Genomic DNA, 26,838 nt, shown 5'->3' on the forward strand with positions numbered 1-26,838 from the left:
GGTGAGATAAAACAATCAAAAAAAGGGCTAAAGCAGACCACTCGGCATGTCCAAGAAGGAGGAGGAAGTTGTGTGTGTGGAATGAAGGCGGGGGAGACTTGGGAAGGCCAAAATACAGTAAGAAATCCATTCAACTCTGACCCAGATAGCAAAATATGAATAATGTTGTCATCAAGAGCCTGGTCTCAGTGGTTTTTGTAGTTTTATAGAAGGAAACCAATGTTGAGGTGTCCGAAAAGCAAAAAAAAAAAAATGGCTTCAAAGTCACTAATAGATTTTTTCAGAAAAAGCCATTTTTCTCAGCTTTTTGTCACTAACTGGTGAGTTGTGTGAAACTTGCCTCTATTCAGCTGCTGATTACAGAACGAAACAAGTGAGAAACAGTGAAATTAGAGACTTTAATCAGAATTCAGATTGTCATAGTGCAAAATATTCTGTCTTTAAAAATTAGTCAAAATGCTCTAAAATGGCTGGCACTGAGGGGGTAGATTTTTTTAAATGGCTGGCACTGATTGAGTTAATTGGTCTGAACACGCCAACCTGTTTAGAATTGGGTTTGCATCTTGCACCGACACTAGTTGAATGGAAGCACCACTGAAGGCACACATTCACAGTCTAACTTCTGTCCCTAGGTACAGTTACACAGTGTGTCTCAAAATGAGCCGAGTGTTACTCTGCCAACAATTTTGCATCAACTAACACCTGATCTGTCAATACATTACTGTGCTACGCACTGCCCCCGCTGCCCAGGGTGGGTATTTAAAATCAATGTCAGCACACACACTGCAGGCACACACGTCCTACAATATAAGTCATTCGCTGTAATTGGACACTTTCCCATGACATACCTAACAATATCTCACGACACACTGCATGTCGACTCTATAACTCATAATTATACACACGTCTTCAAAAAACATTACATTTTAAGCAAAAAATAAATAAAAAATGAAACCAGTGAGAACTAGTGCACTAATGTACTGTAACTTAAGAGTGTTCAGTGATTTGCCATGTTGGTAAACAAAAATACAGATATTTACAAACTGTCTCTAAAGCAACTGCATTAATAACAGATCATGTTAGCACTTATAATTAAAAAAAAAAATCAAACTATTAATCACAAAAATGATTTTTCAAGTGATTTTCAGCTACTGTTTTACAGTTCCAGTTTTGTCAACGTCAAGGTTTGGTGTTTTGTGCAGTAAAAATAACAGCTTGCACTCTGCAGATGTATTCAAATCGGCCATGGGGGGTTGTTGTGGTCTTATAGAGACCCCAAACATTAATTCATTCATTTACTTCCTGTACATGCTTATTCCACTACATGATCCCTGCTTGAATCTTGGTCACAGGGGGCTACGGGGGCCTATACCTGCTCACATCAAGTGCAGGGCAGTGCACACCATGGGGTAGGATGGCAGTCTGTCGCAGCTCATATCACAAGGGAACAGAGCTGCCATGGCAGAGCTTTAACCTCATGCACACACTCATATTGATCTGTTCAAGCCCCATGGTGACTGCTGCTACAGAGCACAGGGCTCTCTCCGCTTGTCACTGGACAGTGGCAGCTGAGGGGAAACACTCCCTGATGGCACGCACACACCCTTTTCCTCTTCCTTATCCAACCATACTCAAGCATGATCTCAGATCCTAACCCCCCACACACACCTTTTTTTTCTATGCTCTGCCTCTTTTTCCTACCTCACTTTTCCTCTAATGAGTTGCAACACTGATAACGAGCCTGATGATCTTCCATTGATTCGGCTATCACTTGCTTGTCTGGTAATTGATCCGTAGCTGAGCCTCTAGTTAATTATATAGGCTTCGACATGGACCCCTGCCCAAGGGGGAATTCTCAAGTCCTGCACAATAATAGTTTTAATATAGAAGCCCGAGGATCACCACTACCCTTTTTTTCTTTTATATCCTGTTCTTGTTTCCACAGATTTTCATCTATTTTCTTTCTCCGATTCCACACCCCTCCAAATGTATTAATTTTTAGCTTGGGTGTCTCTGTTTTTTCTTTTTTGTTTGTTTGTTTTCGCTATCATCACAACCCATACCCTCCCTCCCCACAAATAACAGCCTATAACCAGCCAGGTCAGAAGCTGAGCCACCAGCTTGACTGAATGCCACTTGAAAAAGCCCCACAGACAAGCACATTCATCATCTGGAGGAAGAGAACAGAGACTTAGGGTAAAAAATAAGTCTGAATAGCTAAAAGGAACGTTGGTAGCTAAATTGTCACTTAATATAATTAGGCTTTGTGCATTACCTTTTCAATAAGTTGTTAAGAGCAGAGCTGCTGGTGCATGGACAAGAGACGACAGATAATGCCTTTTTATAACAATGCTGCTTGTGGCCAGACAAGAAAAAGCCTGGTACAAAAAAAAAAAAAAGATGAGTCAAGTAATGAAAAGAAAAGCAAGAGTTGTAGAGAAGAAGACAGCAGGGTAAAAAGGTGTTAAAGTGGTGAAAACAATTACCAGGCAAGACAAAAGCTGGGGATAAAGATGTAGGCATGGATGAAGGATAAAGTGAAGATGGAAATCAGGATTGAGACAAAAGACACAATCGCACATTTTCATAGTGGTCGACTGTAATGACAGTTGGGATAATCTCTGCAAAGGTTAATGGTGCACTGCCATTAGTACATTGCACAAAAGGCTTTTAACACACGCAAGCTGTCAACTTAAGTAATTTAAAACACAATTTTTTGAGTTACTTTATAGATCAAAAGGTCACACCGAGGAAATGAGGTGTCACTCTGTCGTTTTTCCTTTTGTTCTTCTGAACACTGTGACATCGCTCTCTCTCTGCGGTGAACACGGTGTCTGCTCTGTCATTTCACTGATGATAGTGAGGTAAAAAGGACAAGACGGCAGATTTTGTAGTACAGAGCAAAATGAAAGGAGGAGACGGAGCACGTGTGGCGGGGTTGGCGGGGGATCTTCATTGTTTGAGATGTGTCCTATACGCTGTGTCAAAGGAAGCATAGCTCTCCATCCTCTTTTTCCCCCTCCCCTTAATCCTCCTGTGTGTCTTTTTATTCTTGTCTGCCTCCCTATCCTCCTCTATCCCTCATTTTATTCCCTTACCTTTGCTGCTGTGGGGACCAATTTGGCTAAAATGGAGCCGCTTCCTCATTTTTTTCTTAATTAAAACCTGAGAGCCTCTGTTGAGGAGGAGGAGGAGGAGGAGGAGTGGAGGACAGGAGGTGCATGCATGGTGCTCCATTGGTTTTTCATTAGAAATTGAGAAAATCAAACAAAGGCACTGTCGTTTTTACACATTCAGCAAAGTCACATTTGTTTTTTTTTTATTTATTAAAATACTAACTTTCCTTAAAAAAAAAATTAAAAATTAATACCTCGATCAAGTTGTTTAGCCACTATTACAACAATGTTAGATTTTAAATGTACTGAAACATTTCAAAGCAGAAAATCAGTGACGTAAATGCGTGTGCGCGTGCGTATTCTCGGGACGGTCCCACCTGGGAACGAAGTTTAATCAAGAGAGCTCCCCTCCTCTCTGCGCTACGATGGCACTACTTACCCCCACCCAGCCTGCCCTGCTCCTACAGGAGAGGTGTGTCTGTGCGCGCGCGCGCGGGCGTGTGTGTGTGTGTGAGTGAGAGAGAGAGTGAGAGCAAGAGAGGGAGAAAGTGTTATAGGATGTGTGTGTGTGTGTGTGCGTGTGTGTGCAGCGCGATGTCATTGAGCATCTCCGTGCGCAGCGGCAGAGTCGCCTCGGTCCTGACGCGCGCACACACGCACACGCACACAGACACACACACACTCAGCAAACCGCTGTGTTTCTCACTTCGTGCTCAGTTCACTTCGTCCGTGGCTGCGCCGGAGCGCACAGAAAGACAGAAACGCACACACGCGCGGAGGTAGGGGGAACGAGGACAGGCGGAGATACAACGTCGAGAGGGACACACACACACACACACACACACACACACACACACACACACACACACATATAGAGAGGGAGAGAGAAAGGGAGAGAGAGAGAGAGAGAGGAGCGGGAGGCAAGGAGAGCTGGAATCTGGTGGCTCACTCCCAGACCTCATCTTCACTTTGCTGGGACAGGCACAGAATTGATGGTAAGACACATTTGTCCATTATATCGCGTCATCTGCCTGTTAGGTTTTATTTTTCGTTTTTTTTTTTTTTTTTTTGCACTTTTTTAATGTTACTTTTGGAAAGCTTTAATTTTGCTGATTTGTGGGTTTTTGTACTTTACGCACCATGATAATTGTGTTTGCGTTGTGATATATCACTGATCAGTGCCGTATTTTCTTTTCTTTTCTTTTTTTCTTCTTCTTGTTTTTTCCCTTTTATTTTCTCCTTTTTATGACAAACTTTGGAAAACAGCATAGGCTATTAACTTCCAAAAACTAAAATGAAAAGGTTGTGTGTAGTTTTTTCGTTTCCTTTCTGTGTGCATGTGCACTGTGCAAATGCAACTTTTGTTGTTCTATATTAACTTTTGTTTTCCTACCATACAAACTTTCAGATGCATGCAGTATTTATACCTTTATGTGCATGAAACTGCATTTATGTGGATTGCAAATCCAAATGACTGACAGGCAGATTACAGCAATAACTAAAGAGGGCAACCATGACATCCTCTTCTGATTTATTCCAACATCTCCCTCCTTTTTGGATTTACTCCCTTTTTGCCCATCCTCTCATCACCCCCGTGCCCTCTCACCTTCAAAGTTCACCCCATCCCTAATCTCCAGCACTGTTCTCATTATCCCATGTCAGCGTGTCCGACACCCTTCAAACCCTCTGTTACCTATTTTCACGAGAATCAACTCAACACACTCTCTGGAGTTGCCAAGAATCCACACACTCATGCACTCACTCACCTCCTCTCCTGTAAAAAGTGGGACCCACGCAAGATGAAAAACAGGCACCACGACCCCAAAAGAACCCACCTTCACTGGACTTATTTTCTTCTCTCCTCCTTCACTCTCCCACATCCCTCCTGCCCTCCCTCTTTGTCTCTCCCTCTCTAAGTCCAAGGAGGCAGAGTTGGATGTGAGAGGCAGTGAGTGTGACACAGTCCAACCAGAGCCCAGCAGAGACCCGGAGCCACAGAGGCCACCTCCAGCTCCAGTTCAGGCCAACACACCCACCACCACCACCACCACTGATACAGCTGGTGTTTGCACGAGCATCGCCTCCAGTAGCCACAGTAGCAGCAGCAGCAGCAGAAGTGGTCTGGGTGGCATTAGCATTATTAGCAGCAGCATTGGGGGAGCAGGCGAGAGCTCCATGCAGTTCAGCACCAGACCGCCTAGTGCTGAGCAGCCGGGCTTCATGGGGACATGGCAGCAGCAGAGCACTGACAGCAACCTCCTCTACAGAATGTCCCAGCAGGTACGTCATGCACAGCCTCTACATCCTCTACACCCCCAGTCCTCCTTCACACTGTGTCACATTTCACTTTTTTTTTTTTTTTTGGGGGGGGGGGGGGAACTTATTTTTCTCTTTCTGTTGACATGACATGCTGTTTGCTGCTGTTTACAATTGTTATTTTTTGGTTTTGTGGAATGGAAGCTGTGTTTTTTTTAAGTGTGGGGATTCAGCTTTAAAGTACAAGTTAATCTATTTTATTCTTATTGTTAAAAACATGAAAAGTATATATATATATATATATATATATAAAGCACTTTTTGTTTTCGTCTTGGTTTGTTGCTGGATTTGATGCACTCTGCTCTTCGTGGAGCCGTGTAAAGTATATACATAGGCAATAACAGAACGCTTCAAGCGGTGTTTTGGTAACCCTCGGTCCTGATAAAGACTGGGGAAGCGGCTCCCTCTGGGGCCAGCTAATTGACCTTCGTATGGCCGGTGCATGGAGCCTCTGTGCGGCTACAGGACAGAGGAGCCGCGAGTGAGCGCAGACGCGCCATGGAAAAGTCCAGATGATAATACGGAAAGTCCATGTTTCCCTCACCCTCTCTCTCCTCATAGATCGGGTCTTTTCTTTTCATCTGTAGCTTTTAACTAACAGGTAACCAACAGGTTTAAACACAGAGGATCCTATAGTGGATAAAGTTGCTTAGTGGATGAAAAAACAGCGAGAGGAGAGAAGCATTGTAGCCCATGGTGTGTGTGTGTGTGTGTACGCGCTCGTGTGTGTAGGTGGGAGTGATGTATGTGTGTGTGTGTGTGTGTGTGTGAGAGAGACAGAGAGTGGTGAGGGGGAGTGGGTAAAGATAGAACCCAGTTGTTGTCTTGCAGTTAATCACAGAGACCTGCCGCCTCTCCGTACCATGCACACACTGTTACGCAGCCTGGGCCACAGCAGCCGATATGGCGCAACAGCCTGTGTGTGTGCTGGGATGTGATGTAGACCAGGACGAGTATCGGTTCTTACCTCAACGGTGCATTCAACTCATACTGATTCTATTATTTTACCGCCCTGATATTTGATAGTTAGGATTAAGATGCTTTGTTGAAAAGTGCAAAGAAAATCAAGAATGTTGAAACTAATATTTCTTGTCATTTAAAGTCCATTTTGTGTATGATGTGACTTTATTTCGTTGCACAAAATTAATTGACAACACAGTGGGTGATGCAGTGGTAAACTATAGCTGTAGAATCCATGGTTGTCCCGGTGTGAGCAGGTGGATGATGGGCCCCTGCGCCCATCAACCTGCGGCGCGCCGTTGTTTCGATACGCGCTCTTTATCCATCCTCACACACTACTGAAAGTGACACCTCACCATGTTTGGAAGGCATGGCATGGTGCTTTGACAGGCTTGGATTATTGGAGTTTAACCGACAATGACTTTGTGTTTGCCAAGCCCTGCGCGCCCTAGGGTGCTGATGAGAAGAAGGAAGGAAGGAGAAAAAACAAAACAAAACAAAACAAAAAAACAAAAAAACAACAACCACCACCTCCCAGTAGAGATGAACTGGGTGACTGGAGAGGTGCGATGTTTTATGACTGTTAGCGCAAATTACATCCGTGTCTGATCGATAGATGCAAAGGATGTGAGCGCGGAGCTTGGTAACAGATGCATCTGTGGAAAGGTGTAACGCATCACCGCTCTGAAACAAACATTTAAACTGTTTTATAAACATTCATAATCACAAAAGCGGAATTTGAAAAATAATGTCATAATTATAGTGGTTTTTAAAAATCTTAATTACACAAAATTTGTTGTGATTTATCCTCATTTCCCTGCTTTAACATCAGTATGTTTTACCTATTTTGATAATGACCCCGTATATTTATTTTTATAGCTCTATAATAAATAAGCACAATTGGGGAATTAAAACTCAATTGAGGACATTTTAAAAACAAATATCGTTTTTGCAGTGAGTTATTTTATGGCTGAATAATAAACGATAACAATTTACAGTTCAATCAATACAATGATCCTTTTATGAGAAATTCTTGCATGTTCTTTTTTTATTTAGACAACATATATATATATATATATATATATATATATATATATATATATATATATATATATAAAGACAGTAAAACAGGACAAAATGTCCAAAATCATTAATATTGCAGAATTTTCCCTCATGCTTTAAGATATTAAAAAAAATGCTTGACTGCAATCTCCAACCCATTAATGTGAAATAATAGTTAAATTTCGCAAAAAAAAAAAAGAAAGAAAGAAAAAAAGAAAGAATCCGAACTATATGAATAAAAATATTAAATTAAACCAGTGTATATTTTTTAAAAGGGCCTTGGGAAGTGGATGATCTTTGGATAAACTTTCTTTTCTGGGACACAGTCTGCGTATATGTCAGCAGCAAGGGCAAAACATCGTGCAGGTTAAATGAAATCAATGACATTGACTTTTATAAACACTTCCTATTTTTATTTAGTTATTTATTTATTTTTTTTTTTAACTTTCGGAAAATGTTGGTATTTTACTAAATACCACAAGAGGAAACTTTGATGAGGAGAAGAAGAAAAAATATATAATAAAAATACGAGTTTGCATTTTAATTATTTTTTTTCTCCGACGATGCGTTAACATTTGGACCATAATTGACCCGCGGCTCTCCGTGTGTGTGTGTGTTAATGAATATCGACACTCGTAATTTGGGGGAAAAAACAAGTTATGAGGGTTGGAAAGAAAACCAAAAAAAAAAAACAGACTCGGCGGTGAAGAAGTGATACTTGGAGCATAATTGTCTCATCAGGGATTTTTTTTTTCCTGAGCAGCTCAGCCGCCGTGGGCCGCAACTTGCTTTTATTGTCCTCATCGTTGCAACTCAGAGCAACGTGGCAACACCTTCAGGATTAGAGACGCTCGTAAAAAAAAAAAAACAAAACAAAAAAAAACCTTCACCTGAGGATGTGATGCTACCACCCATGCAGACTCAGAGCGGACAGCGCAGAGACTCTAGTGCGTGTCTGTATTATCTAGATCTATTATTTCTAAAACAGCCTCTTCCTTTTCTTTTTGCAAGGGTGCTGTAACGCTGCTTCCTTTGAAGTGCGACAGGTCGACTATGGGCCGAGACCTTGAAGAGGTACAGTTGTGTTATTACAGCTTGTCTGACTTCTGTCTGCTTCATCTCACACGGAGATCCCCAAACCACATAGGGACACAGCAGGGGATTGTCAATGGAAATATATAAGTGCATAAAAAAGAAATGATATCAGAATAAAAAACTAATTACAATTTTTTAAAAAAAAATAATATTTTTAAATTACTAAATGGTCATTCACACATCTGCTGAATAATATAATCCATAGCAGCAAACAGTGGCATTTTCCCCTGCATGAAAACAAAACAAAACATAAAAAAGGCATACAAAAGTAATTAAATGATCAAACAATTTAAATAAATTATGTGAAAAATATATATTCTCTAAGGTTATACGATCGGATCTGTTTAAAAAAAAAAAAAGTATCAAATCATTAAAATAATACAGCAGAAGTCACACAAATGTATATCATTGTTTTTTGTATGATTTATTTTTTTGTTAATATATGCTCCTAAAAATACCAGTTTCTCCCCCATTTTTTCTCTTACATTTGTCTTTTTTTTTTTTTTCATGCGATTTCCGCCTTGTCCCACATGTTTCCTCAACCCTGTGACGGCTGCTCATTGATGCCTTGTATATATGTTAAACCATTGATGGTGAAATGCTGGAGGGACTGATAGACGTATTTAAAGAGAAACATGCCCGTTTGGTTTGGTCCGAGCAGAAAAGGTTGTAAGAGGATCCTCTTTACATGCATATTATAATACACCTTAATCTGTCTATTATTACACTGGCACGTTTAAAAACTATGTGTATGTGCAGGCATGTGTTTGTCTGTGTGTGTGCGCGTGTGTGTGTGTGTGTGTGTGTGTGTTGGTGGCACTGTGGGGTAAAGATGTGTTACATGTTGCATATGTGGTGCACATGCTGGGCTTCTTATACTGCGTGGAAGTGAAAGGCAGTGATTTGATGCATATGTGTAGAATTATCCACAGTCAGTGACTGTGTGCGAGTGTGTGTGTGTGTGGTTACACTCGACTGTTATTATTTCCATGTCTGTCTTTGATGGGTCGTTGCACACAGAACATATGGATGTCTATACATACATGTATCTGGTGTCAGTACTGTGTGTGTGTGTGTGTGTGTGTGTAGTGACAAAGAAGAAGAAGAGGTTTGTGTGTGTTAAAGTGTTCTTGTCTGTGCTTTTGCCATTTATTTTTCTGAGTGGGTGGCTTAACACTCACATGCCAGTTTTTGTGCAGTTTCTGTATATGTGCATGTATGTGTAAGAGAGAGAGAGCAAACGAGTGTGTGTCATCTCCCTCTCCCGCTCTATGTGCGTGCGTGCGCTATGGCGTGTTGGCTCTGGCTCCATGTGTGTGCGGGTGCGAGGTGAAGTGTCTCTTGGCTGGCCCTGGATGGAGAACTGGAGGAGAGCAGAGGTGAAAGAGGAGATTTGCAGAAACGACATGCACTACTTCCCCCCATTACTACATTTTCTTATTTTACGTCTCAGACTCTTCATTCCTTTCTGTGCCTGTTTGGTGTCTCCTGTCGCCACCACTCGTCCTCACGTCGAATCTTTTTCTACAGCTACCGTCTTTTCAGAAAGTGCCATTAACATTGATTTAGAGGAGATTTTATCTCTCACTGTTACGCGGTTAGTGCGTCTATAGTCCTACGAGGAGTGTGAGGAGCTAGCACAAATTCTTAGGTATTTACAGGGTGTGTCTCCACATAAGTGTTTGGCCTGTCAGCTTATTGGCAGAGGATTAAAGGGTCAGAAACTGATTCCAGTGACAAGCACCGACTTTCACTGCATGTAAAGTTGTGGTTAGCCGTCGCACCGTCTGGTATCTCAGTGCCACAGGCTCTCAGATAGCACACAGAGTGGTATAAGGCCACAGTATAGCAGCCCGACTGCAGGCTTCCCTTTGAGCCGTTGTGCATATAAAAGTGTGAGGATTTCAGAGCGGCCTGAAGCAATGTGAGCTCATGACTGAACGTGAAGGCGGGCCACGGCCATATATTGTATGTTTACACTGTGTGTGTATTAAGAGCTGAATAGCTTGAAGTGGAAGGATGCACAAGGTCCCATTCATGCTGTTGTTACCCAAGCAGGGAGATATGAAGCCTGCAATGTTTTCACTTTTAACTGGATTCATATATGTTTCCAATGATGGTGTCATCAAGCACGATCTCTAATCGCTTTAAAATATAAAGAAAATATAACGTTAAAATGTGCTTTTATATTTTAATTAATTGTGAATTTCTCCATGATAGCCTACATTAATACATTTGTGTTTTGTCATTTAACACTTTCAACTGATTTATTTAAAGACTCTACAATTCAGCAGCGCTTTCTTTATCAGCCATTATATATGGCCTATGGCCTGTGTGTGATGTTGCTGATAAGTAAAATAGCATCCTGATCATGTGTGTCTCGGGTCATGCAAGTGACCTCGGTTGCTGTGTTGTAATGCCCTGCAGGATTAGCTTTGTGGGTAAGCACTGACCCTGACTCTGTGTGTGAGACCCTGGCAAACAGCGATCAATAAGCATCATGTGAGCATCATTCTTAGGCTCCGTGTCAGCTGATTTCCGTTTGTCCTGAGGAGGTGCATGGGCCACCTCCCCACCATGGCAAATGCTGTAAAAAATACGCAGAATCACTAAAGCGACAATGATCACAGAAGGCAGAGTGAGGCTCTTTGAGGTTATGTAGTACACTGTGCTGTGTATTGTGTGTGTTTGCGTGTGTGTCAGAATGATGAAAATGCAGAGCCATCTGCCATTTTTTTTATCACAGGACTGAGTTCTAAAATCTTTCCCAGGGACTTCTGTTACTCCCGTGTGGGCATGAGTATTTAAACCGATGGAAATACAATATTTATTTCCTTTTGTTGCTTTTTATTTATTGCAAGTTGCTTTTGACAAACCAATCAATAAAAAAGCGGTAATCTGAATAGAAAATGTCAACATGCAACGCTGAGGAGATTCATGTGGTGTTTCAAGTAGCTGTGTGGTGTGGCCAAAGGAGTAATGTGGGTTTGATTTGCTTAAAAATAAATCAGCGGGTGCATTTGAATATGTGAACTAAAGTCAGCCATCTGTAGGGTGGGAGACACGATCCGTACAACACACGGATGGAACAACAGGCCTGCTACAGCTCGAGGATTGTTTGGTTTTGTCAAGATTAATCTCGTTAGTTTGATTCTAAATACCTACTGAACAACTCAAGATTTTTATCACTTTAAAGCTGTTTCCACCAATACATTTTTAATAGATAAAATCATAGAGTAAGCCTCATAGATCAATTAATGGAACATTATTTTCTGCCCATAAAAGGAAAAGGGTGAAATTGCAGCTTGAAAGATTATCTCGACCGTAAACACTTGCATTGTGGGATGTGGAGTTCAATAAACGGATGTATAGAAATGTGTTGAATTTTTTTCTTGCCATTAGTTCTTCTGTTTCTTCACTAGACAAAAGGAACAGGGATTCTCTAGACATAATTTTTGTTTTATTTTGTTTCCGGTATTCCCCGTGGTGTCAGAATAAAGTAAAAACGCTTCTATGCATGCGTCTATGTGACTCCACATCCCACAATGCAAAGCGTGAACATTTCAACAAAAGGAGTGTTTACGATGGAGATGAAAACAAACTTTGAAATGGCAATCTCTATTTTTTTTTTTTTTTTTTACGTTTTAGAGAAAATTATGTTGCATTCACTGTTCTATGAGGCCTACACGGTGATTTTTAATCTATTAAAAATGATCAGAAGTAGCAGCTTTGAACAATACATATAAAAATCCTTTTGTTTCCCGTTCTTTCATTGACTACATTTCTTCCAAAACACACCTCTTGGTTATTTGTCTTCGGGGGCCATTTCCTGCGGTGGAGAGAAGTCGCCGGTGTGTAGAGGAAGCGTGTGTTTGAAGAGTCAGACTCTCAGGATGTCACCACCCCACTACAGGCTAATGAGGGGGACTTGTGCACAGTGGCAGGCCAGCAACATCCACATACACACACATTGAACCCACATTCATACAGACACTCTTGACATAGTAGGAATGCTGCAGCTGTCACCAAGCTAGAGGCAGTTATGAGTGGCATGAGGTATAGTCTAGTTTGGCTGTGTATGTGTTTGTGGATTAGCAGGATAGATCCTTATTCACAACTGAATAAGATGTAATAAAATAACAAAACTATATATAAGAAAGTACTCTTGTGTTTCGCAACCCTGGTTTCTTTCCCGCCCCCCGTTCAGAGGAAGGTGACATTAGGTGTGACCTGTGCTAAGTGACAGGAACTTGGGCAGACTTTCACCATGGCTTCTCCCTTTTCCTGTTATTCCTCAACTCCTGTGATTTTGTTTTCCTTGGAGCTCAGCCAGAGCAGTGGGCAAATCGACAGCCTACTATTTTTATATCCGTCTTTAAGGACCCCTGTCTGCTCACTCTGCCCACCAATTTGCCCCATCAGCAGTGGCAACGAAGAAGAGCTCTCAAGGCACCGAGCCTTTCATTTTTTTTTCCTCTGTTGGTGATGCGGCTAATGCTGTCACTGTTGTTTGAAAAAGCACTCACAGAGAATTGCTACTATTATTGTTAAAACCATCATCATCAGGCTTATTTATGGTTATGGATAATGATGGCAATTTTGCTCAGGGCTTGCCGTTGACTCAGTCTCTTTGGCCAGCTAATCTGACATGTACTGAGGCGCGAGTGTGTGTTTGTTTCAGATGTGCTGGCAAATTAAGTTGTTCACAGAAAATGGCATTCCAACAGGTAATACGGACTTTATGTCCACATGTGAGGTGAGGAGAACTTGTGTGCACTTAGCAAAAATAAACGTGTAACTCCTGCCAATGCATACATTGAACTCTGTAGCTGTGCAAGATGACTTTTGTTCAGTTTTTTCTGTTTTATTTCTCCTTTGCTCTCATGTTTTATTCTCCGTCTATCCCTTTGCTCTGTTCTGTCTCTGGCTTACCGTGGAGATTTGAGTGCTAGAGGCCCAGGGAGGATTTTAGGGAGGTTCTGGAGAAAGGAGCCTAGTGGTACGGGCTGTGGTAGGCTCGTTGCCAATGTACACACACTCACTCTTTCACACACGCACACACGCTTACACAGAGATAAAGATTTTCAGCCCTAAAATGCACGGTTACTTTTTCACAAACTCTTCATGTCTTCCCTTGCGGGTTGTGTGAATGATGGTGTCACCTTCACCCTCCCAGTGCGAACCTTAACCCATTAGCTACTTTTCCTTGTGAGCAAAGTGTTAAACAACATGTGCAAGCATTTGCTTGTGCTCTCTGCTGACTTTGTAAAGATGTTTGTGCCGTTGAATTAATAACATTTAATGGCCACTGTTAAATGCAGCTGCCTTGGCATCCCACAGCTTCATGATTTTTTTTTTTTTTTTTTTTTTCTGGAGAGCTGAGATTTTGTGTGGCTTTTGTTTTTTTACGAATGTGCATTGTGTGCGTGCGTGCGTGTGTGTGTGTGTGTGTGTGTGTGAGTGAGTTAATGCTCATACCCTACAAATACCGTTATAAACAGTTGATTTCAACTTCAGCAGCATCCCACTTCTTTGTCTATAAAGTTATTTCTTCACAAAATATCTTATTAGGTTACTGTAATTGACATCCACTAGTTTGACCCGACACCGACAGCAACCAGTGGACGGTGTGCGAGGCGGCCATTTCTGACGCTTTACATCACAAACAGCTCAACACTTTTGAGGTTTTTTGTTGTTGTTTTTTGGGGGTTTTTTTGTGTCTATTTGAAGTGACATTTTTGTTTTGGAAACAATAAGACAAAGTGAGAATTCTTGTCAAGAAAAAGCCGTTTCTTTCTGTGTTCGGAGCGCTAGATGCATTAGCCTTGTTGACTCGCATGCATGCTGGCCGCAAATACACACAATACTTTCCCTGTGCTGATGTTTTCTTTGTAAGTGGCCTGAGCTGCTTCTTTCTTTGTCGGGAAACACACTCAGCGATAAGTGCTTTGTTGGAGCTCTGTCTGCCGCATGATGTGTGTGACTCTGACTGGCATTTAATATTTCATGCATTTAATCTATTTGATATGTTTCCTTTAAACACCAAAAAAAAAAAAAAATCACAACTTTTGTTTTTTTTTGCCTAAGCCATTCACAGCTTGTTAAACAATTTAAATTTGTTAAAGGGGTAACAAAGAACACACCCAGATTTACTGCAGTTTTCATGTTCACCAATAGAAGCCATTAAATCTGCATCTTGGCTTTGGGTAAAAGGAGGCCTCGTGAGCCAAGTAGGTCTTTACTGCCTCGTCAAATAGCAACAAGATATTTGTAACTGTAAATGTACAAATAATATTAGTTAGTGAGATTCAGTTACCCAGATGAAATGAGAGCATTTAAAGAGTAGAAACTACAGGAGCAATGGAAGATAGTGCACTATGACAAAGACGAGAAAAAGGAGTCAATCGTTGTGCATCAGAAGGTGAGAAGGAGGCTCTCTCTGAGATCAATTGGTAATAGGCGATTAGAGGCGTCGACTTGCCTGTGTTGTAAATGCTGTCAGATCTGTTAAAGGAAGCCTAATACCTCTCAGGTTGAAAGCTGTAATAACATCAACTGTAACCAAATCCGGCGGGAAGTGCAAGTGAGTCTGCGTGTGAGTGAGAGGAATAGGAATGGCAGGAAAGCAAAAGTGTTTCATTTTGTGTAGATTAGGCGTGTGTAGGTTTGTGTGTGAGTGCATGGGATAAAACAGCAGCAGCACGTATAAAGGGGAAAGCCACGGGGCTGCTTCTGGCATTTTTTCGGCCACCAGATGCCTGTCACTGCTTCAAGAGGAGAAAAAAAAAAGAGCCGGAGAAGAGGAGGGGGCAACAAGGACAAAGAAGAGAGTGACTGGGTGGGTGATGATTTGGGGGGGTTGTGGGGGGTGGAAGTGGGGGGGGGGGAAGGCACTGCTGTTCAAATCATGTCACGTAGTGTTAATTCATCCAGCCTCATTAGAGAGAGGGAAGGGACCAGAGGGTCCCTCTCAGGACAGGCCCCCACGCCTAAACACACACAGATATATGCATACACTTCGTTTTTCTCTGGCACATACTCACACAGATACAATTTCTCTCTCTCTCTCTCTCTCTCTTACACAAATGCGCGCACACACACAACACACGCAGCCACACACACACTTGCAGACATACGTTCACAGATGACACTGGCACATGGCGCAGTGCGGGGGCAGTTTAGGGAATAGAAAATTGCCTTCTCAGGAAGGCCCTGGCCAATTAAGGACCTGACCGTATTGAATGTCAAGTGTTAATTTAGGCTCCCCCTCTTCCTTGAGACCCCCCTCTCCAAAACACACACACACTCACACTCACATACACACACTCAATTTCCCAACAGTGATGGAAGCAAGAGAGTTTGTGTGTGTCCTAGAGATGACCAAATACACATCAAGCCAAAGTCGACTGGTCCGTATTATGTGTCGCAGACAAGTGGCAAATGTGCTCCCTCCTTTTAGCCTTTCACGTGTCCCCAGTGGGACACAGCGATGGAAGGAAGAGGAGAGAGGGAGGATTAACTGTACCGCAGTGATAAGAATGGGGGGGTTTTACACTAGGGAGGAACAGAGAGAATGAAGAGCGAAGGGGACAGAGCGAAAGCAGGAAAAAAGGGCAAAGGCTTGGTTTGATCTCATAGGACTGGGTGGTGACTTTGATAGCCCTAATTGCCTTCATCTAAATGAGGTGATATCCCTGACAGACATTCTCAGTCTTCATTGGAGAAAATGCACATCTTGCAGAATTCAGTGGCCCATTTGTTTTTTACGAAAAGCTTCTCAAACCTCACAGGCAAAACTTGTAATCCACTGTGCATGATGGCTTTGTTCTCTACTCTACAGCTGTTGGCATAGCACAGGGCAGACAAGGTTGTTTCTGAGGTGGACTGATGGTAAATGCCCACCTCCTATACCTCCAAGATCTAATAGACATCCACTTAGTCTTAATGGGCATATTCCATTTCTCCTCTCATGATAATTGTTGCACTCCTTAAAGGTGGTATTGGCATCTAGTCTTTCCTATCATCCTCACGTGCTTCCTTAAGCCTCGGTATCTCATATTCACTAACTTGCTTCCAGGAAAGAGGGTCAGTGATTGCTAGAAAAATAAATATTAATGCTTTGCTTGGTTTCAACACAAAAGTCAATTCTTATGTTTTACCCAGCCCTAAGGCCACAACGGTTGGTGAGAGGCTCCTTCTTTAACATTCATACTGCTGCATTTACATTAATGAGCATGTACCCTGTGTGTGTGTGCGTGTGGATGTGTGTTTCTGCACGTTTGTGTGGTGTGTGTGTGTGTGTGTGTATGTGGCCTAGCAGTGATGTTGTGAAATTGAATAGCGAGTGTGAGTATTGATCATTTACCCTAGTGTGTTGTTAGTAGCTGCTACTCCTGACAAAGGGAGCATGAGCCACCTGCATAAACACACGCTGACAAACACTCACAAGCACTAAAACACACAGTGATGCACGCTTCCATGTTTATCCATGAAATATGTAGTTTGCATGTTTTGAACAACTAAATACATGCAGCAACAGTGGAAAGACTCACTTTCCTGTAAGATAATATTTCATGGGAATGTCCAATATCGTGGCCTAGAAAAGGCGTTGGAAACTTGTAAAATTACTGCTCCTGTAGTGTTATGATAGACTGGGTTATGTGTCAATGACTTATATGCGCCAAGGGTCTCTTCAAACAGACCCAATTTTAGCACTATCGCCTCATATTGAGCCACACACACACACACACACACACACGCACACGCACACGCACACGCACACGCACACACACACACACACACACACACACACACACACACACACACACACACACACACACTTATTATTACAATCTGTTTTGTCAATCTCCTATAAGTGATAACAGGTTTTGAGTTCATAAGGGCCACTCCGAGGTGTAATTCAGTCTCTGATCATAGATATCCAAACAGCCACCGTGAAAGCCTCCAGGGCCATAGGGAGAGGGAGGGTTTTAAAGCCAGTCATAAGTGTTCTGTCTTTGGGTAGACATTGATGTCAGAGGGGCCTCAAGAACTCAAGTGGTCACAGACGGAGACATCTTACAAGGCCTAATTGATAACCCTACGGTTAAAACTAAAGGGAAGAAAAGTGAAATGATGCATTGGATTAAAGCTTAATTAACACCAAAACAAGAAGGAAAAAAAGAATATTCATGATTGCTTAAGCTCTCTGTACTGGCCATTTCTCTCCTCTGGATGATAGATACAGTATAGATGGCCATGTGTGTGACACAAATGGATAATTCAGGTGTCTGGGGTGATAGAGTTATAAATTAACACATTACTGGAACTTAATGTGGACTGCTGTGAACCAACCTATAGCAACATCATCAACTCTCCGGGCAAATGCACACACATGCATGCACGCACACACACCTGCCTGTAGTCTTACTGATGTGTCTAGCTGAGCTCGGACTGCAGATTGTATTCTTCAAGTCGCATTGATTTGTTAAAGTGTTGAAATAGCAGGGATGATCCAGCTGCTGTACGTCATTTTTATTTTCTTAATTTATTTTCTTAGCCACGCCCCTAATTTAAAATATTTCTTTTTCTACTTTCTTTCTTTTTTTTTTCTCTCTCTTTGTTAATATTTTGAGCATTCTAATCTCTGTCTCTCTATTATTCTTTTTGCGGCGAAATAAAACCATTTTCTGTGCAAAGCATGGAAAAACATTTCCTCTGCTTCCTAATGATGGCTCCAAGTTTGCCCTTTCCATTATTTTGTTGGCAAATGCATGTTTTTACACATTTATGTCTAGATGGAATGTATCACAATATAAAACTGTTATGTTCTCTCTCCTTTTACTTGTGGTGTACACATTATCAAGCAGCCAACGAAGTTATGTCCCTTACTTTAAATATAAAAGTGAAGTGGTACTTGTGTGGCCAGATATTGATATTTTATATCCAAGCGTGCAGACGAGAAAATATCCAGAACAGCAAGACCCTGCGTATTGTCGGGCCACACACAGTCACACACACTTTTAAACAGTTTTTATAACTGGCCCAACTCTGGTGTCTAGCGAAGCCTTGTCTTACACAGCTTTAAGCTAACCACACTGCATTCCACTGATGTAAATGTCTTTAACACGACTTTCTCTTGAAGCTAAGCCATCTACAACAAGTGTCATTGGTTCTTCTCTCCTCTAAAGATATAATCTCCCTTCAATTCAATTCAACTTTATTTATATAGCGCAGAATACAACAAAGTCATCTCAAAGCACTTAAGAATACAAAATTCATAGTTAGAAAGAAAGAACCCAATAAGATCCACATGAACAAGCATTAAGCGACAGTGCTCTATTGCAGTGCTTTATGTTTCTGAGAGCTTGTAAGAACCAGAGATGGGAAGCAAAAGAACTGTCACTCTCCTTTTTGGCTTTCTGTGTTCAGCCAAAACAGTTCACATCTGGTGACCAGTTACTGACCTCCTTTTGGGCTCATACACACACACTTACATACACACATGTATACACACACACACACAGAGAGAACAGAACTGCATCCAAGTGATGAGTGAGTGACCATCAGCCTCCCCCTGCCTCCCTGCAGAGTGTCCTGGTTCCTCCCCCTGCTACAAATGATTAGCTCATGCAAGTTTCGTGGGTGACGGATATGTCCATTTTACCAAAAAAAAAAAAAAATCTTTTCATGGAGAGACTCCAAATAGAAAATCTCAGAGGAAGTCGTACCCACACACATATTATCTTCATTGATACACAGCATTAAAAGCACACTTAACTCCCACTTGTAATCACACTGCTATTAACCTCACAGTTTTTAGTTTAAAAAGAATGTTTTTACACACAGTTCTCCGTCTACCTTTAAAAGGTTAGTGCAGACCTAAGAATATTTTAGATTTCTGTCATTAAAAACAAGAGATAAAGGCTGTTTTTTTATATTTCTTCTGAACACATGTATCCTTGATAATTTACCACGATTTGGATTATGATTAGATAAACGTACTTTAGTATCTCAAGAACAAACTAACTGCAAGTAGGAAGTAGTTTGCCATGGGTAAGAAAACGGATTGCTTTGTTTGTGAACAATGACTCAAAATGTGTGTGTGTGTGTGTGTGTGTGTGTGTGTGTGTGTGTGTGATGGAGGCGTAAGCAGCGAGGTCAAAGGCAGTGAAAAAGTGACACATACATCACAGTGCTGTGACATGCCACGGTCAGGACCTCTGTCACCCCGAGCTCCTCACTAGATCACATGTTTTTGTGTGTGAAAGTGTGTCAAGGAGTGACCGTCCCTGAAAAGCAAACAAACTCAACCTCTTCAGTGTTTTAGCTGACGCCGTCCGGGAGAACAGGGAACGTGCGGGAAGCAGGTCACAGGCATAGGCCTAATGGCAGAGGGATGTTGTGACTAGAGCTCCCCTTCAGGTTCACTGCAGGGTGGGAATAGAGGGAGGAGGTGTGTGATGGAAAAAGAGAGAGATGGGGTGACTTACGTGGAAGTGGGGCATAAGAAACAAAAATTGTAAAAAAGAATGGAAGACTAAAGAGGAGAGGAAGAGGTAGGGAGGAGGGGATGGGGCAAGCAGGCGTGGATCCCCCCCGCCCTCGTCCAGCCTGAAGTTGATGCATTGTGACAGTCACTTAGAAGGATTTCACTTCCCCTAAACTGTGGCTTGCAGGAAGAAACACCATAAGTTGGGACAATTATGGGCTGAAGGAGATATGACAGGACACATGCAGAGCCTCAGAGGGTGGGCGCGAGGAGGGAAGTCAAGCACTGTGTGTGTGTGTGTGTGTGTGTGTGTGTGTCTACAATTCAGAGAGCGCTATCATACTGACCTGTGCACGCCTACCACGGTGCTTGTGTTCGCCTGTGGAGGATAGGGAAGGGTTGCTCGGTGCGCGGCGTGTCAGGGAGGGCCTGTGCGTCTCTCTGCTCATGGTACAGTATGTTACCACACAGCCTCCCTCATTCCTTCACCTCATGTCTGTAACTTAACCTGGTGACGAATCACAGGAGGGAGATGGAGAAAAATGTTGAAAGGAAATGCTGCCAAGAAAACGAGGATCTTGTTCCCCCCTCATGTTTGGTTCATTTGGTTTTTTTTTTAAAAAAAATGTTTTCTCCTTTTTGAATTTAAATTGCCGTCCTAAAATGATAGCTGTCCTAAATGTTCATTTTTCCTGCAGTACATTGTGTAAACCTCGTGCCGCAGGCCCTGCCACAAATGTCACTGTAATTTGAGTGTAAGTGGATTCGAAGAATTACATTTTTCCTGTTGCATTGAGTCACCGGGCTTTCAGTGCTATTATGTCTTTTGTGTCAGTGAGGTGCTAGTAAGATTGTCTCTGCTTTTATCTCGCTAGTGTCTTTCTGCATGGCACCTACAGTTACAGTTTTCCCATCTGTGCCGGTGTGTGTACACAAACAACGTCAGGAAAGACAACAGCCTTTACTTTAAAAAAAATTTGATTATAGTGTGACACCAATCTAATGACCAAATATTCAAAAGCTTCTTGCGGTTGTGTTAGCTGATTATTAAGTCATTTGAGAATTGGCATCAGCTGTCCCTTTTCTCCAGTAGAGTTTATTCAGATGCTGTTTCATCACTAGCTTTATAAAAAAAAATAGGAGGATGCAGGAGATAATAAAAAAAAAGAGGAACAGGCTGGAACAGACAGTGGTATTAAACCTCTCATCACATTTGGCACATCCTCTATGAAAGAGATGGTAATGACCATCCACTAGAAGTATAATGAAAGAATGGCAAACAACCCTACAGAGAGGGAAGGATCTAGCTGTGATCCAAATATTACCACCTCTGTTAAAAATCAACAATAAAAAACATAACGCTATTGAGTTTAGGAAACTTCATCATCATCTGTGTCAGCTTGACAAAACAAACCATGCATTATTTAAGTAGATTTGCAAAGTAAAAATTTGAAATAAAATAAAAATAAAACAATGTGTTTTATGTTTTATGCTGTAGAGCAGTGGTCCTCAAACTTCCGTAGCTCAAGTCTCCCCTTTTTGTTGTTTCTGAATCCAAGTACCCCATTTTTCCGACTACAACATTTTGATTAGAAAACTATTTTAAAACAACTATAGAGCATAATGATGGAATGAACGAGTGATAACACACATTTTAAAGAATCTCATTTTGTAAATAAGTGGAAAGAAACAGTGTTGAGTGCAGTGGTTCCCAACCAGTGTTGGGAAAGTTACTTTAAAAAAAGTAATTAGTTAATGTTACTCACTACTTGATTCAAAAACTCACTGAGCTAGTAACTGAAAACTATAATAAAAGTAACTCATTACCAAGGAAAGTAACTATTTGCTGTTACTGGTTAAAAAAAAGTTGCTATATGTCAAAGAATTCAGATTTTTTAGATGCGTGTGTCGTGAGGTGCTTCATTAAATTTGAGTTGCTTACAACGGATGTCGAAAAAGTCGTCACTCCTGGATATAATGTACACTTCACATACACGTTCTTGCTTTTGACCACAATTAATTTAAAGTAGTGTTTGTATCGCCACCTTAAAAATGACAACTTTTCATCAGACTGCTCCACGCTCGCCATCACTGCTGCTTCATCAAATCTGTAGTGGTTGTGTGTGGCGCGTGTGCTGGCACATGTGTAAAAACACTGGCTCTGATTGGCTACCATGAAACACGACGTAGCCTTTGCCAATCATAATCGCTCACCTTGTTTTTAACCCACCCCCTCACTACAGCTGAGGAGCCAGGGGTGCTTTTGTATAACAGTTTATTCAGTCAATGCATGTAACGCATCGCATTTAACGTTAAGTAACGTTAACGGCATTGTAACGGCATAAAAAATAATTAGTTAGATTACCCCGTTACTGAAAAAAAAACACAGTTCCCTAACGCCGTTATTTTAAACGCCGTTATTCCAAACACTGTTCTCAACATTTTTATAATTTTATCAAGAATTTCTGGTGATCCTGGAGACATGTTTTAGTTGAACTAGATCTATATTTCACAAAGTGAAAGTATAGAAATACAGTTGTTTGAAATTGTGTGTTGTTTTAATGAAAAAGAAAAAATTATAAACAATATTTCAAAAATCTATTGAAATCTTTCAGAAATTTTAGGCGGTCCTGACCACAAGGTTGAAAAACACTGATTTAGTGGCTGCTGAATAGATTTATTTCTATAGTTTTTATAATTTCCAGTCATCTTGTGCCAAGGGTGGGACTTTATTTGTTAATTTTCTACTCTTTCTCTCTCAAGTACCCCCTGTAGAGTCACTGCGTACCCCTATTTGAGAAACACTACTGTAGAGGACAAACACTTCACTATAAGGTTAAAGCTGAACCAGGCTTTTACCAGCACCCACAGTTCCACACACACCCACAACATCAACAACATCCCAGAACTATCTTTGGCCCAAATGTTTCCTAAATCTCTCTGAAGACTTGTGTAAGAAGATCTCAAGAGTTCCTCGAACAAGTCGGGCTAGCTCTGAGCTGCATTTGCTAAGCTTGACCTCTGCCTTGGCTTTTAGCCAATAAGTAAAGAAAAAGAATGCTTCCTATACCTGAGGGTAGATTACCCATAGCTCTTTGCACCGGTCATTACTCAAGACACGGGTCATGGAGGGTTGTGGCCTAAGTACTTTATCGACTACAGATTCAATAAAGGAGTCATGTCTGTCCACATTGACCCTCGTGGTGATCTATCTAAGTGTGAAAGCAACATGCCTTTGCATGATGGTAGTGTTATTGAGGACATTAACAGTCAGCAGTATTTTTTACAGTGTTAATCCACTTGTTTAAGTTAGCATTTGTGAGGGTAAAAACATGAACCGAAGCAGAACCATTTTTCTGGTTACAAGTCCATTTTTAAAGGAGCAGTTCTCCATACAGTCCTCGTGGTCTTGAATAATTTATTCTCCCCCCCATATTTCCAAGTGAGTCCCCCCTTCTCTCCCCTTACAGATTCCTCTTAGCACTTGCTTCATTTGTTTGCTTTGAGGAGCTAAATCTTGTTTGCGTGTATTAATAAGTCAAGGCGGATTATGCCCCCACCATCACGGCTCCTTTAGCACCCTAACCCTCTCTGCTTACACTGTCTTAGTGGCTGGGTGGTTGTGTTTGCAGAACTAGCCCCCCTTTTTACCAATGAGGCCTTGTGCATGCTCCTAATTAGATTAATTCTGATGCCTGTAATGATTGCTCCCCATCTATTTTTAATGATGGTGCATATCAAAGAATAGTAAGGCATGCTACTAGCAACGCTTGCTCCTAGGGCCCCCAGCATGTCAGACGCAGTTGGGGGGTACCGACTTAGCGTTGAAGTGTGTGAAAGAGAGAGTTTGAATACATTTGTGTCACTGCAGGCTAAGAAGGAACATGTGTTGTTGCCTGGCCTTTGCCTGGCCTTGTCTAAAGAAAAAAAAAAAAAAAGGAAAAACAAAAACACCAAAATGTATTCGACTCAATGCTATAATGTGATATTGTTTGTGCTTAACATATGCATACCTCCAGCTGTTGTAGTTGTCAGGTATTTTTTTTTTCCAAACAATGAAGAAACAAGTTTATTGGATGAAACAAACACGAAACCATTTGTTACATATTATATTGTAGCCTGATATATTATATATATATTTGTTTGCTTTGCTTTAGCTGTTGTTTATGAGAAATCAAAAGTAAGCTAACGTTATAGAATGTCATTAGACATTAAGTCCTAGTTTACACCCCGCTATCCCTCAGCAAGTGTGTTCATCACTCCTTTTTATGTATTTGAGAGGCTGCTCATCTTTAATGGATAGAGTTAAGTCTCTTCCCTTTTTCTACACCCCTCTGTCTCCTGGTCTCGTAAAAGACAGTATAAATATTTGAGCGGCGAGCGGTTCAAAAGTGGGGGAAAAAATGGGCCGTTTAGCGTAGCCATTTGGAAACACAAATGTGAAATGAGAGAGGGGAAAGTAAAAAATGATGAAAGGAGAGACAAAAGATCATGAGGCAAGAACCTGAAGCCATTCAGTGAAAGCCCTTCGGAACCTCCCCCCCAAAAAGAAAAAACCTTCCTATCCTAATTTCGTTTTTCTGTCCTCAAACATTAAATAAATATAACGCACACACACGCACACACACACACACACGCACGCACGCACGCACGCACGCACGCACGCACACGCACACGCACACACACACACACACACACAGCCAAGATTTCCATAAAATATTTAAGGGATCTCCACTAATTATATCATTGTTTGCCTGATACGTAATTGAACAAGATCGCACACGCCTTTGGTGAAGGTAGAGCAAGCGCAGCTGCACCTTTTGTCCTGCTGTAATCCACATGCACATAAACCACAGCACAGCATAGGAACTGATCACTGTATTCACATAGTATAATAAACTGTTTAAAACGTGTACACAGAACCATGTTTAGACCATACACACGTGACAATAGACCATTAAAACTTAAGCACATATGTGCAAACATGCAGGTATACAAACATGCACTCACTAATGTTATCTAATCACAGCAGTGATTAAAGATTTAGACACTTGACAGTGAAGTTATCTCTCTAATTGACAATATATTGATCAATTTCTTCTACCCTTTTTTATTTTCTCTCATTTTCCCCCTCCCATTCAGTGCTCACCCACCTACCCTTTATCTAATCAAGCCATGCCACTAATGGCAGCCATTCCCAGTCATGAACAAGTGCCATAATGTGCTCCGGTAAGCCGTTATGATGGGAAATGACCCCATTGATTGCCTCGCATCCCCACTGACAAAAAAGAAGTTGTGGCAGTCACTTATTTCTGTTAATTAGCAGTGGGATGGGCCCTAAGTGGCATGTCACATCACACTTGGTCGTGTGTTCACACATACATGCATATGCGCTTGTATGAACATGCATGCGATGCATAATTTTAAAGGCATTACTTCTACCTGTCTGTGACCTACCACATTTTAGCTCATTAGCCATGGGAGGTCCCACCGTGTGGGCGAGTGACGAGCTTTTAATGGCTGCCACTTGGCACCGTCATGTCGCATTTTTGATGACTGTTGCATCTATTTATATTTTTGCATCTGTTGTACACACCTGGTGTGTTTGTAATGAAGAAAGGAAAACAGTGCCACTTAGCCTGACAAATGATTCAATCTTCAGCCTTTTGAGTAAAGCATGTTGAAGCACAGGAGCCCAGATGTGAGCAGATGCAGAATAGGACTGTAACCATAAGCCTGACAATGAGGACAATGTACTGTGTAGCCAGAGGGAGAAGGGTGTGTGTGTGTGTGTGTGTGTGTGTGTGTGTGTGTGTGTGTGTGTGTGTGTGTGTCCCTTGCCGTTTTCTGAACGAAGAGAATTCTCTTCCACAGCCAGCGTGCGTTTTTCAAAGCTGGCAACACCTCTGGGGATAATCCATGGGACACATCTAATCAGCTACAGTGCATGTGCGACACATGTTTTTTTATTCAATCTTCTTGTCTTTTCATCTTCCACCACCACCACAACGCTTCCTGCTATTTTCTTCCCAGCTCAGAACAAACGAATAACAGATGTGAACGGCTGGAACTTATATTCCCCGCTCCCCTTCCCCTTGTCCTGTGCTGTGACAACCTTTGCACTCACTCTCTCCCATTCTTTTGTTCCCCTAAAGGTGGCCCATCCTTTATCTGCTATGTGAGCGACAAAAAGCTGCACCCACCACCCACCCGTCCCCACTTTATAAATACGTAATAAATTTTGGGGACTTTCTGCCTCGCTGTTCAGTGCACACGTGTAGACAGGCGTTGCAACACATAAAGCTGCCCCATCTACTGTATGTAGTGAAGCAGATATTATTTTATGGATGTGAAACACAAATTTGGCTTTAAGGGATGCAAGTGTCAGTGTCCACTTACTGCCACAATCCTTTAAGTTCTTATACATCATTTACTGCCATCAGATTCAGATCAGCAGACATAAACCAGATTAGACAAATTACCATTTGACTTAAAATAAATAACGAGCATGTTTTTTCCACTAAAACTATGCACTACAAAGAGCTTCTATATTTGACAAAAATTTGACATTTTCCCACATAAATCCATCAACTTAGGTATTTGATTTCTAATTCTTTACATTTATTTGTTTATGAGTTTCCTTCGACAATAAATCAATGGCTTATCAATGCTAAACACTGATAAAGTGTATTTATGAAAGGCTGTGGCTAGAACGGAGGATATAGTGAGGTGTCTGGGAAGAGTCAATATTTTCATATGTAAGCCTGTGAAATTAATGGCCTAATATCTGCAATGAGA

The 26,838-nt window shown here is 41.5% G+C and overlaps 1 protein-coding gene across 3 annotated transcripts in view; it reads left to right on the forward strand.

Moving 5' to 3' along the window:
* bnc2 (basonuclin zinc finger protein 2) overlaps positions 1–26,838 on the forward strand; it is a 173,427-nt gene that overhangs the window by 75,899 nt on the left and 70,690 nt on the right. For 2 of the 3 annotated variants that reach the window (XM_028445005.1, XM_028445027.1), the window contains exons 1-2: positions 3,691–4,111; positions 5,034–5,396. In XM_028445005.1, coding sequence (XP_028300806.1) covers positions 4,109–4,111; positions 5,034–5,396 — 366 coding nt within the window. In that variant the 5' untranslated portion in view covers positions 3,691–4,108. Of the gene's footprint in view, positions 1–3,690; positions 4,112–5,033; positions 5,397–26,838 lie in introns of those variants that run through there. The other variant, XM_028445013.1, reaches the window with a different exon arrangement.

Source organism: Gouania willdenowi, chromosome 1, assembly GCF_900634775.1.
Source record: "Gouania willdenowi chromosome 1, fGouWil2.1, whole genome shotgun sequence".
In the NCBI taxonomy this organism is placed as follows: Eukaryota; Metazoa; Chordata; class Actinopteri; order Blenniiformes; family Gobiesocidae; genus Gouania; species Gouania willdenowi.